General features: G+C 47.1%; 1 protein-coding gene across 1 annotated transcript; it reads right to left on the bottom strand.

The window, feature by feature from the left end:
* Nucleotides 1-5,952: 5,952 nt before the first annotated feature.
* On the bottom strand, nucleotides 5,953-10,663 carry LOC136399197 (sialic acid-binding Ig-like lectin 5). Its single transcript, XM_066374158.1, is given in 11 exon segments — nucleotides 5,953-6,400; nucleotides 7,366-7,447; nucleotides 8,238-8,304; nucleotides 8,307-8,337; nucleotides 8,530-8,813; nucleotides 8,898-9,155; nucleotides 9,349-9,396; nucleotides 9,677-9,907; nucleotides 9,910-9,954; nucleotides 10,169-10,549; nucleotides 10,627-10,663. Coding segments are annotated over 11 exon segments (1,659 nt in total). The 3' UTR covers nucleotides 5,953-6,205.
* Between the last annotated feature and the right edge of the window lie 906 nt (nucleotides 10,664-11,569).

Raw genomic sequence — 11,569 nt, 5'->3', positions numbered from 1 at the left:
AGGAGGCTTTTATTCACATATGTAATGAGCTGTTAGCTATGAAAGCTAGAATGACTCTTAGATGCCATGCAGGATTCAGGTGGATATGTGTGACTCCTTTAGAATACAATCAGTCTATCATAGCATGGAATAATGTACAGAATCATTTGTTAGGTGTATGGAATAATAGTGATATTAGTTTAGATTTGAGGGAATTACATCAGCAGATACAAAACTTAGGACATTCAGGCTCTTTAGTCTCTGCCTCAGAAGTAGCTGATCAATTTGTTGAAAACATTAAAAGTATGTTTTCTATGCATGGCCTGACCTCTCTGGCTACTGATATAGGCATAATAATAGCTGTGGCAATTATCACTCTTCTTGTCCTTCCAGTCATGTTCCGACTTTTAAACAACAATCACAGGGAAATAGCGGTGAAAATACAAAAGCTTTATTTAAATAATAAAAAAGGGGGAGATGTCGGGAGCCGATCAATGACTGCTGGCTGACAAGGTCACAGCAGCAGAAGACCCACAACTGCTGGCTGACAAGGTCACAGCAGGAGAAGACCCACAACTGCTGGCTGACAAGGTCACAGCAGAAGAAGATCAAAAACTGCTGATTGACAAAGTCACTGCAGTGAAGACCAATGGCTGCGGGGTGACAAAGTCACTGCAGTGAAGACCAATGGCTGTGGGGTGACAAAGTCACTGCAGTGAAGACCAATGGCTGCGGGGTGACAAAGTCACCGCAAAAGGAAAGGCACGATACTTCCCCCTTTGATTTTTTTAATTAATCTGGCCTTATATCCCCCCTTTTTCTGGGTGTGTGCTATTATTTGTGGCACAGGGATAATAGTACCGTACTTTCCCTGTAGATTTGTAGTAATTTCTTTGGAAATGAGACAGAAGGTGTAAGTTCCACAGAAAAGCCTGTAAGCCCCTTGATCTGGGCTCATAAACATAAGAGGCTGGCTATGATATCCCTCATAAAGGGTTAAGTTTGTAGGAGAATTTCTTCTTAATCATGTTAGAAAGAATAGATTGTGACTTGTGTATGGGTAGAAGGCAGTGGCTGTGCAGAGCACCTTTCGGCCTTCACTTAATTCATCATTTTTCCTCCCTAGCCTTTTCAGGTGATAGAGTAGAGAAACTTTCCTTTCTTCTTGCTTATTTGATCTGCAGATAGTGGTACACTCTGAGAAGAATATAGTTAGAACTTAACTAGTGTGTGAATATAGTAAATAAATAAAGTTTGACTAGACAATAGAATCTTAGGTAAGGTGTTATGGAATGGCCCGTTGCATGGCCTGGGATGGGAATGCAGTCAGCAAGAAAAGAATGTTTTGCTAAGAGAATTGTTTTATGACTGAAGGCAGTTGCTGGACTTTCTCAGTGAGACACTCATGAGATTTATAAACTTTCCCAAAAATTCTTTCTTCTGATAATGAGAGGTATGGGGGGGGGGCATCCATAGAAGCAATAGCAATTAATGTCTTCTGAAATTATGTTGCTACTAAGCTATCTTGCGAGTGCACTCTATATATCTTTAAGTAAAAGTTACTCTTAATGTTATGTCAATTTCTTAATGGGCAAGCCTTTTGTTATCTTGTGAGGAAAGTTAGGACACTGCATAAACTCAAGGCCATTTGCCTGAGCAAGCGGTGGTCATTTGCTAGTCCTTAATGATTTTGTCTGTTAATCTCTCTCTGCCCCTTGACTCACAACAACAGTAAAGTTGAGTTATTAGTTAGTACTAATCCTTTAAAAGCTTTTACCGATGTTATCGCTATTCAAGTTATTTTTTAATTGTACTTTGAATGATTTGCCACCTGATTTGTAGTTTATAGATATAAATTAACTGTTATCTGGAAACATGTAAACATAGTGAAACAGAAGCAATGATTAATACCATGTAATTGTAACTTGGTGTGTGTGTATAAAAAAGGAGCTGTACTAGCATTTGGTAGAGATGCCTGGCAGTAAATGCTAACTAGAGAATAAAGAGAAAGAAAAGAATTCGGCTCTCTCACTCGATTTCGCCGACGCCGTCTCCTCCTGTGGGACCCCTGGATCCCCCCCGGGGCTGGACCCCGGCAAAGGAAATAAATATAGCATGGGGAAAACTATAAGGAATATTTTAACCGTTTAACCTTATGAAACAAAAAAGACTCTAAACTGTAGCACCTTCCCATTTATAAGGTAATTAAAGAATTTCTTTTTAGATCAAAGCAATGATTAGACAACAGAATGAAAACAAAACTCGAAAGTCTAGGAGAGGCCTGACCTGTGGTGGCGCAGTGGATAAAGCGTCGACCTGGAACGCTGAGGTCACCAGTTCAAAACCCTGGGCTTACCGGGTCAAGGCACATATGGGAGTTGATGCTTCCTGCTCCTCCCCCCTTCTTTCTCTCTCTCTTCTCTAAAAAAAATGAATAAAAAAATTAAAAAAATAAAAATTATAAAAGAAAGTCTAGGAGAAATAATTAAAGAGAAAATAATGACAAGTAAAAATAAAAAGTACTTAGAAGCATACAACACAATACTTGGCACACAGAAAGTAAAACCCAGTGGCATAGAGTCCACGACCAGGACAATCCCCGGGCTGCAGGGGAAAGAACCAAAGGTGACAGTGGTGAGGGAAGGGGGCAGCTCTGGAGGAAACGAATTGTTTATGGATCCTTGGTTCTGTTCCTGGCTCCTAACTGGAAAGCTTCAGATGAATGGATGACTTTTCAGGAACACATAAATTACAGAACCAGGCCTGATCTGTGGCGGTGCAGTGGATAAAGCATCGACCTAGAATGCTGAGGTTGCCCGTTCAAAACCCTGGGCTTGCCTGGTCAAGGCACATATGGGAGTTGATGCTTCCTACTCCTCCCTCTCCCTTCTCTCTCTCTCTCTCTCTCTCTCTCACTCTCTCACTCTCTCTCCTCTCTAAAAATTAATAAAAGTAAAAAAAAAAAGAAAGTGGATCCTTTTTAATAAATAAATAAATTACAAAACCATTCTGAAGATGGAATGACCATGTTAACTAGCTGAATAACTATAAAATAAACTGACAGAATTATATGACATTATTTTAAACTACCAACAAATGGAAAATTATGATTCAATGTAAACTAAAGATTGAATTAAAAAGCTTCACATTATCTGCATAGAGCCAGCAGCACATAATATAAAACCTAATGTGATAATGCAAAAATGGAAACTATAGATAAAGCTTCCAAATGAATGTTGATGCAAAAATTCCAAGTAAATTACTAGCAATAGAAACGTCCAGTAAGTTAAATTAATTATATATATGCATACATGCATACTATATATACATATATACATTATTATATATATAGTATATATATTACACACACACACACACACACACACACACACATACACACACACACACAGTCCAGGGACAAAAGGATATTACCTAGGAGTGGAAACATATAGAAATGTTACAATTACTTTTATAATGATGGTTGTTCTATAATTTAGTTGTAATTTTGATGTGGTCATGGGAGAAGGTATGCACAGCATCTATATAATCCTCTGTTTTGACCAGAAGTCCTCATAAATCTTTTTTTTTATTAATTTTAATGGGGTGACATTGATAAATCAGGGTACATATGTTCAGAGAAAACATCTCCAGGTTATTTTGACATTTGATTATGTTGCATATCCATCACCCAAAGTCAAACTGTCCTCCGTCACCTTCTATCTGGTTTTCTTTGTGCCCCTCCCCTCACCCCACTCCCTTCCCTCTCCTTTCTTCTCCCCCCTCCCCCGATAACCACCACACTCTTGTCCATGTCTCCAAGTCTCATTTTTATGTCCCATCTATGTATGGAATCATATAGTTATTAGTTTTTTCTGATTTATTTCTTTCACTCAGTATAATGTTATCAAGTTCCATCCATGTTGTTGTAAATGATCCAATGTCATCATTTCTTATGGCTGAGTAGTATTCCATAGTATATATGTACCAAAGCTTTTTAATCTATTCGTCCACTGACGGACACTTGGGCTGTTTCCAGATCTTCGCTATTGTGAACAATGCTGTCATAAACATGGGGGTGCATTTCTCCTTTTGGGACAGTGCTATGGTGTTCTTAGGGTATATTCCTAAAAGTGGAATAGCTGGGTCAAAAGGCAGTTAGATTTTTAATTTTTTGAGGAATCTCCATACTGTTTTCCACAGTGGCTGCACCAGTCTGCATTCCCACCAGCAGTGCAGGAGTGTTCGCTTTTCTCCACACCCCTCATAAATCTTTTTTAAAAATAAATCTTTATTTAGGTAAATCAAAGGAGACTATGTATATCACTTCCCTACAGCCCCCCACCAAAAAAAAGCCACTTGTAAATTTCAGGTATCTTTTGCAACAAAAATAAACTTATATATAAGATTTATTTTCTTAACCTAGAATTCTAGATACCTTCCTATCTATCAGATCACGTATAAACAAAAACAAGTGAAGTGTTTCATTATCAAACACTCCTCAACCCCGGGACTCAGTCCTTGGACCACTTCTCTGTGCCGTCTTTACCTCATCCCCAAAGCAACCTCTTCCAGCCCAAAGGTCTTACGTGATAGCCCATATTGATAACTCCCACATGTATAACTTCATCCTCAATCTCTCCCCAGAGCTCCCCATTCATGAATTTAATTGCCTGCTTGGGTAGCTAATGTGGGTCTCTAACTCCTGTGTCCCAACTTTCCCCTAGATTTCTGCTCCCTGCTCTTCCCACAGCTTTCTCCATCTCAGGAGACCTTAACCCATTTTCCAACTCCTCAGTCACTCTGTCTCCCCGCCTTCTCTCACACCCCACACCCAGTCAGATGTAGCCATTCAGTCATATCCAGAATTCACTCTTCTCCTTTTCTTCCCTTCTCTGCTCATTCCTGTCTTTCATTTTCCTTTCTTTCTCTTCCTTCTCTGATCCACTGACCTTAAAAGCCACCAGGTGTGGCAGAACAAGGTGTGTATCTGTGCAGAGTGGTTCCAGAATGAGAGGTCTCAAAGAGAGTGAGCAGGGTGTCTACCCAAGCGTGTCAGAGAGGAATGTCAGAACCCCAGCAAGGTGAGAGGGAATGGCGTGTGTTTCCACTCAGGAGAACCCGGCAGGGTGATAAGGGGGCCCTTAATGAGGTGGGGTGGGGCATAACGATAATTGTACAAAGACATTTACTGCAGCACAAGAGAAAACCCACGAATCTGGGTGAGTAGAAAAATGCCAGGGGGAAATGCCTATAATACATGGTCCAAGGTCAGAAAGTCAGGAAGGGGCTTGTGTAGGAGACAGTTAGGGTAAGCTCTCTGGCTTGATCAAATTTACCAGGGAGACCTTAACCCAGACAGGAATCAGGAGGGCCTGTAGGAGGCGCTCTCATACCCTGTGTAGTGCGAAAGCCCTGTGGGAAATACTCCATGATTACAACAGAGCTCTATGGTCCTAACAGCCATTCCTTTACCTCCCACGCCATCTCCTGCAAAAAGGGCTTCCTTCTTGCTTCTTCCTAATTGGGGATAAAATGCCCAGTCAGCTTTTGCTTGCAGTACACAGGCAATTGGAAAGACCCCTGTGGGGGCCCCGTAAATGGGACAGGGAAGGAACTGGCAGTCAGTAGGTATTGGAAGAACGTACAGGTAAAGTGAGTCCACATGACCCCAGAGAGAAGATAAGATACCTTATCATAAATTGACCACCAGGGAGAGAGGCTGGGCTTCCCTTGGGGAGGCTTTGAAGAACTCTGGGATGACAAATGACACCAACATGTTCACAACCTGTCGTCTATAGCTGGTCACCCTGAGGTTCAGAAGAACTTGCCAGCAGGACCTTTCTGTTCAAGAAAAGAGAGACCAGCAAGCCCTGAGCACACGCCTAGATCGGGCACTCTGTTGGTTAACTTCTGTGTTGATTTATTATTTCATGCTCACAACCACCTTTGAATGGCATGCTTGGGCTCTGCTGTACAGAAAGGGAAATTGAGGGGCGGAAATGAAGTGAATCACCTCATGACAATGCCTTAGGGAGCACTGAAGCCTGCATGTGAGACAAGTCACTGTCATCCCGTCACCTGTCTTCTCTGCCCTGCCTGGGGATGCTCACACAGGAGTTAATGTTGATATTGTCACAAGGTCTCCTCCTGCTGCATCAGTTACTCCTGACTTCTTCCCCCGAGAGGCCGTGATGCCTGCGGCCAGGACCAAGCTCTGAGCGAGTCTTCACTTGCTTGTCTTCTTGATCTCTGAGTACTCAGGGGAGCTGGTGGCCTCCTGGTCCTGAGGCTCCCGTGGCCTTATCTCATGAAAGCTGAGGCTGGTGCCCTGGAGCTCCTGCTTCTCCCCTGATGGAGGCGCATCCCCAGCAAGTGCCGCTTGGTCTGGGGGCCTGTGTGGCCCAGGCTTTTGCTTGAAACCCTGAGTGAACGGGAGAGAAGGGAGTCAGAGAATAAGGCAAACATGGTCCTGTGGGGAAGTAGGGCTGATAAAACTTTTTTTTTTTTAATTTAAGCTAGAGAGAGATACAGAGACAGAAAGGGAGAGAGATAAGAAGCATCAACTCGTAGTTGAGGCACCTTAGTTGTTCATTGTTTCTCATACGTGCCTTGACTGGAGGGCTCCAGCTGAGCCATTGACCCCTTGCTCAAGCCAGCAACCTTGGGCTCAAGCAAGTGACCTTGACCTTCAACCCAGTGACCTTAACCTTCACACCAGAGATCATTGTGCTCAAACCAATAACCTTGGGATTATATGAATAATCCCAGCCTCAAACCAATGACCCCTCACTCAAGCCGGTGAGCTTGAGCTCAAGCCGGCAACCTTGGGATTACAAACGTGTGACTTCAGCATCCTAGGTTGATGCTCTAACCACTGAGCCACCAACAATCAGGCTGATGAATCTCTTTTATTCATCCCTTTATTCCACATCAGTTCTTATGAACTCACCAATTCACTCACTTATTTAAAATTTTGTAACACTACAATTGATGAGAGCATATTGAGGGTTTACTGATCACACACATTTCTTCTTCATAAACAGTATGAATGATACTCTTAATAACCCCATTTACAGATAGGGTAACTGAGGTGAAGAGAGAGGATGTAATATTTTCAGAGTAGGTAGAAAGTAACATTTTTGGGGAGATGGTTCCGGAAGCCTGTACTCAGCAGAGGGAGGTGGGCTCAGTGGTCAGCAGGGTGGGCAGGAGGCTGACCATGGGCTCCGGGAGATGGAGGGGAAGGAGGGGAAGTCAGTTTCCATCTGTCTGTCCGGCTGACCACAGAGGGGTGAGTTTAGGGAGATGCTGAGGAGCTCGGTCTGGACTCATTGAAGGGAGATGCCCAGCCCCCCACACTGCATGAGATGACACCCCACCACTCACCCAAGTGGCTGTTCCCACCACAGGGTCCTCACCATCCCTGATCTTGGGTCTCCCGGCTGCTGGCTTCCTGCGGGCTCTCACTCTAAGGGAAGAAGTCAGCAGCCAGAGTGGCTCAGGCACAGGTGGGCAGCGGCCCCCACTCCCTGACAGGATGACTGAGGCACCCAGACCCTGGGACCAGACTCGGAGACCCTCCTGACATGCAAGTGAGTACTACATTCCCCGGGTGACCAAGACTGAATTTTCATCATGAAAGGCCCCTCTTACATGCTGAAACTTGTACAAGAGAGATCACTACAGTGTTGTTCATGATAAACAGGGAAGAGAAACAACCCAAATGTCCATCAATAAATAAATGCACAAGTAAATATGCCTCATCCATGCCATGGAATATTATTTGGAAATAAGAAAGTACTGACACAAGAACCTTGACAATACCATGCTCTGTGAAAGAAGTCAGTCACAAAGGACCATGTACTGATTGAGTCCATTCACATGAACTGTGCAGAATGGGCAGGTCCTGAGACAGGACATCGGTCAGTGGTGACTGGGCTGGGGCAGGGATGGGGGGAGGGTGATATTTGAGGGATGTAAAGTTTCTTTATGCTTTTTTTTAAATCATTTTGGTTAAATAAAACAGTTTTAATATTGATTGTGATAACAGGTTCCCAACTCTGACTAAATTAAAAGTCATTGATCTGTACACTTTAAATATGTGAGAATTTTACCTCACACAAGCTGTTACCTCTTTGCGTTCCCCCTCCCCATCAGAAGTCTCCTCTGGATGTACTCTGCTCTGTTTTTGTGGGATTCCAGTGTTCTCTATTCTCCCTTATAACCCAGCTCCCTGTATCCCCGGGACACAGACTTACATGTAAAGGAACAGGAGACACAAGCACAGGGACAGCAGGGCCATGACACCAGCACCTCCAAGAGCCGCAGGAACCACTCCCGCCCTGGACACGGACTTCCCTGCAGAGGAGAGGGTGTGAGACCACCCAACACAGGTCTCAGTCTCCTGTCTCCCCACCTCCTTGCAGAACCCGCTGTAGGTTCTGCTCAGACAGGAGATGGAAGGCCCTGTTCTAGCAATCACCCCCCAGCTCTATCTTCTCTGTGACCCACTCCTCTCTCTAAGCCTGTCCCCCACTAGAGCCCCTGAACTGACAGCAGCAGGACAGCGGCGCTCTGGGCCCCGTGGACATTGCTGGCCTCGCAGCTGAGGCTGAGGCCGGCGCTGAGCTCCTGGCTGAGGCTCAGGGAGCTGTTGGCCCAGGGCCCCGCTGAGCGGGAGGTGACCCTGCAGGAGGCATTGCTGTGGTTCCCCTCCAGCAGCCCCGCCCCCAGCCACCAGCGCAGGAAGGGGGCCCGCTGGGCTTGGGAGGAGCAGCTGCAGTGCAGACCGTGGTCCTCCCAGGAGCAGGAGGGGTCCAGCAGCTGCGGGGGGTCTGTGGGGAGGGAGGAGCAGGGTTAGGGGTGCCTCTGCCCTCCCAGGTCCCAGGTGACCTGCCCCCAGGTGTCCCCACACTCACAGACCACAGAGAGACTGAGAGAGAGAGTCTGGGACCCCAGCGGGTGCCCAGCCCGGCAGGAGAACTCCCCTTCTTCTGCAGTCCCCACGCGGGGCAACTCCAGGGTTGCAGTGCTAGAGATGGGGGTGGCGTTCAGGGCTGGGGACCCCTGGAACCAACTCAGCTCTGCAGGGGGGTTACTGTTGGCCTCACAGAATAGGCCCACAGCCTCGCCCTCCGGGATGGGCAGGGAGGAGGTGTTCTGCAGAATCTTCAGGGCTTTGGGGAGAGAAATGCAGGGGCGGAGGTGTGGAACACAGATGAAAACATCACAAGATGAAGGAGGGAAGGTGATGATTTTCATCCTCACTTTCTCAGGTCTGATCCCACTGGAACTGTGATGCCCCCCTCAGTCCCATGGGGATCTCAGGGGCCCAGAATCTCAGCCTCAGAAAAGCTAGGTTCCTCCTACCTGTAACATTTCTGAAGGAGATGCCTATGTTGAGGTTCCGGGGGGCACCTGGGACAGAAAGACATGGCCCCGCTTAAGAGGGAAGGAGCGGATGGAAGTCACCCTGAACCCAAGGAGGATGGTAGGAACCAGGAAGGTGGGCTTGCTGTCCTCTGACCCCTCCCCACCTGCACTCAGATCCATGCACGAGTGTTTTCTTAGCTTGTTCTACCCTACACACACACACACACACACACACTCACACACACACATACACACACACACATATTCACACACACAAACCCCAGTCCACTTCCCTCAGAAATCTAGCCATCCCTTTAGCACTCACAGGACACATTAAGCTGGATGCTTCTCTGTGTGGTCACACAAGCTCCTACAAGTGTCACCAGACAGGTGAGGTTGGTGCCATGGTCCTGGGGCCTTGAGGTGAAAGTGAGCACCGAGGAGCCAGGAGTCTTTAGATTCACCGAGTCAAGAGCACCCCCCACCCAGGAGAAGGTGAGATGACTTCCCCCTTCGCAGGCCCCTGGCAGGCTGCAGGTCAGCTGTGTGGGGTGGCGGCCTCCAGAGGCTCCGGAATATGGATGTCGGGTTTCTCTGTCAGGACTGAAGGGGAGACAGGGAGGTGATTGGGCACCTGGGGAGGGACCCAGAGTGTGGCCCTGAAAGAAACCCATGCCTCAAGACCCAAGCTCACCACTATCTTATCTCATGAGACAATCCTGGGCGCAAGGTCTGGACAGGAAGTGTCCCAGTGTCCTATTCCCATTCTAACTCTGGGTCCCATGTCTCAGGGTCCTCCCCTGGGCCCCTCCAGTACCTGTCACCTGCAAACTCAGCTTCTTATCTTGGTAACTGTATCTCACAGAAGTTCCTCTCTCCACTCGGAGTAAATAGGTTCCTGTGTCGCTGATCCTGGCGTCTCTGATGCTCAGGGAACAGTCGTTGTTCCTGGGGTCCGCGAGGAGGAATCGGCCCTGGGTGTCTCTCATCACTGGTTTGCGTGGGTTGTTTGTGGCCACAGGATCATTGTAATATGACCTGTCTCCACGCAGGTACCAGTAGGTGTAGAGTGTGCTGGGGGAATGGACCAAACTCCGCGGGTAGGAGAAGGAGCAGGACACATGGACGCACAGACCCTCCTGCACCCTCACCGATTCCTGCACTCGGAGCTTATAGCCTGGTTTCTCCTGCAGGGACCCTGTGGGGACACAGGGTCTCAACTGCAGTTTTGGCCCCTCTCTCAACTGCCCCTCCCCCCTCCCTGGGCCCACTCACCCCCCCACAGCAGGGGCAGCAGCAGCAGGGGCAGCATGTCTGCATCTGACAGGGCAGAGGGGTCCAGGTCCCCGGGTCAGGGAGGGAAATGACCAGCTGTGTGGTAGGTGGGGCTGAGGACCCCGCACAGGAAGCCGTGGGCCAGTGAGTTCTGGCCAAGGCAGGAAGTGGACCCTGGCCCCACAGGTTGTAAGGGGTGTGAAGGGGGCTGAGAAACCATTATTTCTCACCTCTACCTGAGCTCCGAAGTTGGATTTGCCGAGGCCACCAGTGGTTGAGAGGCTTGTCCAGATGTGACTCTGAAAGTGTTCACCTTACAGATGATGTTTAAGTCGAGAGGGAGGTCACCCAGGAGCCATCGTGGTCAGAGCTGGTCCTGGTGACTGGGGCGACCTACTCTCCAGCTGAAATTACTGAACTTTCTGGGAAATGATAATTTTTAAATTTTCTTTAGACCACTCAAATGCTGGCAAGAGAGAAAGTCATTTAGATCCAACTCCAGTGGAGAGTGGAGCCCAGGGAGAAAGCTGAGCACTAAAGCCCTTTGTTCTAAGGGCTTTTTGGGGACATGGATTGCACAAGTGTTTGCCCTCAAGGGTCTGAGGATTTCTGGGTCAGAGACACACACAGGCCCCTCAAGACCGATGTGTGATGGGAGCTCCTGCCCCATTTGACAGGGACCTAAAGGCTGGACCTCAGCACAGGAGCACATCTGCCACCTTAAGGCTCAGGAAACTCCACATTCAGGATCCTCACGTGCTCAGACCCTTTTCAAAACCCCAACAAGGGCTCAAGTGATGTGTGGGAATCACCTGCAATCCCGCTGTTCTTTTATGAATGAAAAAAAACTTGATAAACATTTGTCCAAATTTGGCAATGATATAAAACAGTTTGGACCTCTCAGTAACAAGTTGTGTGATTGAATGTTTCTGAAATTATACAG

The sequence above is a fragment of the Saccopteryx leptura genome, chromosome 3 (genome assembly GCF_036850995.1).
Source record: "Saccopteryx leptura isolate mSacLep1 chromosome 3, mSacLep1_pri_phased_curated, whole genome shotgun sequence".
NCBI classification, from domain to species: domain Eukaryota; kingdom Metazoa; phylum Chordata; class Mammalia; order Chiroptera; family Emballonuridae; genus Saccopteryx; species Saccopteryx leptura.
This window is presented reverse-complemented; position numbering and strand designations above follow the sequence as displayed.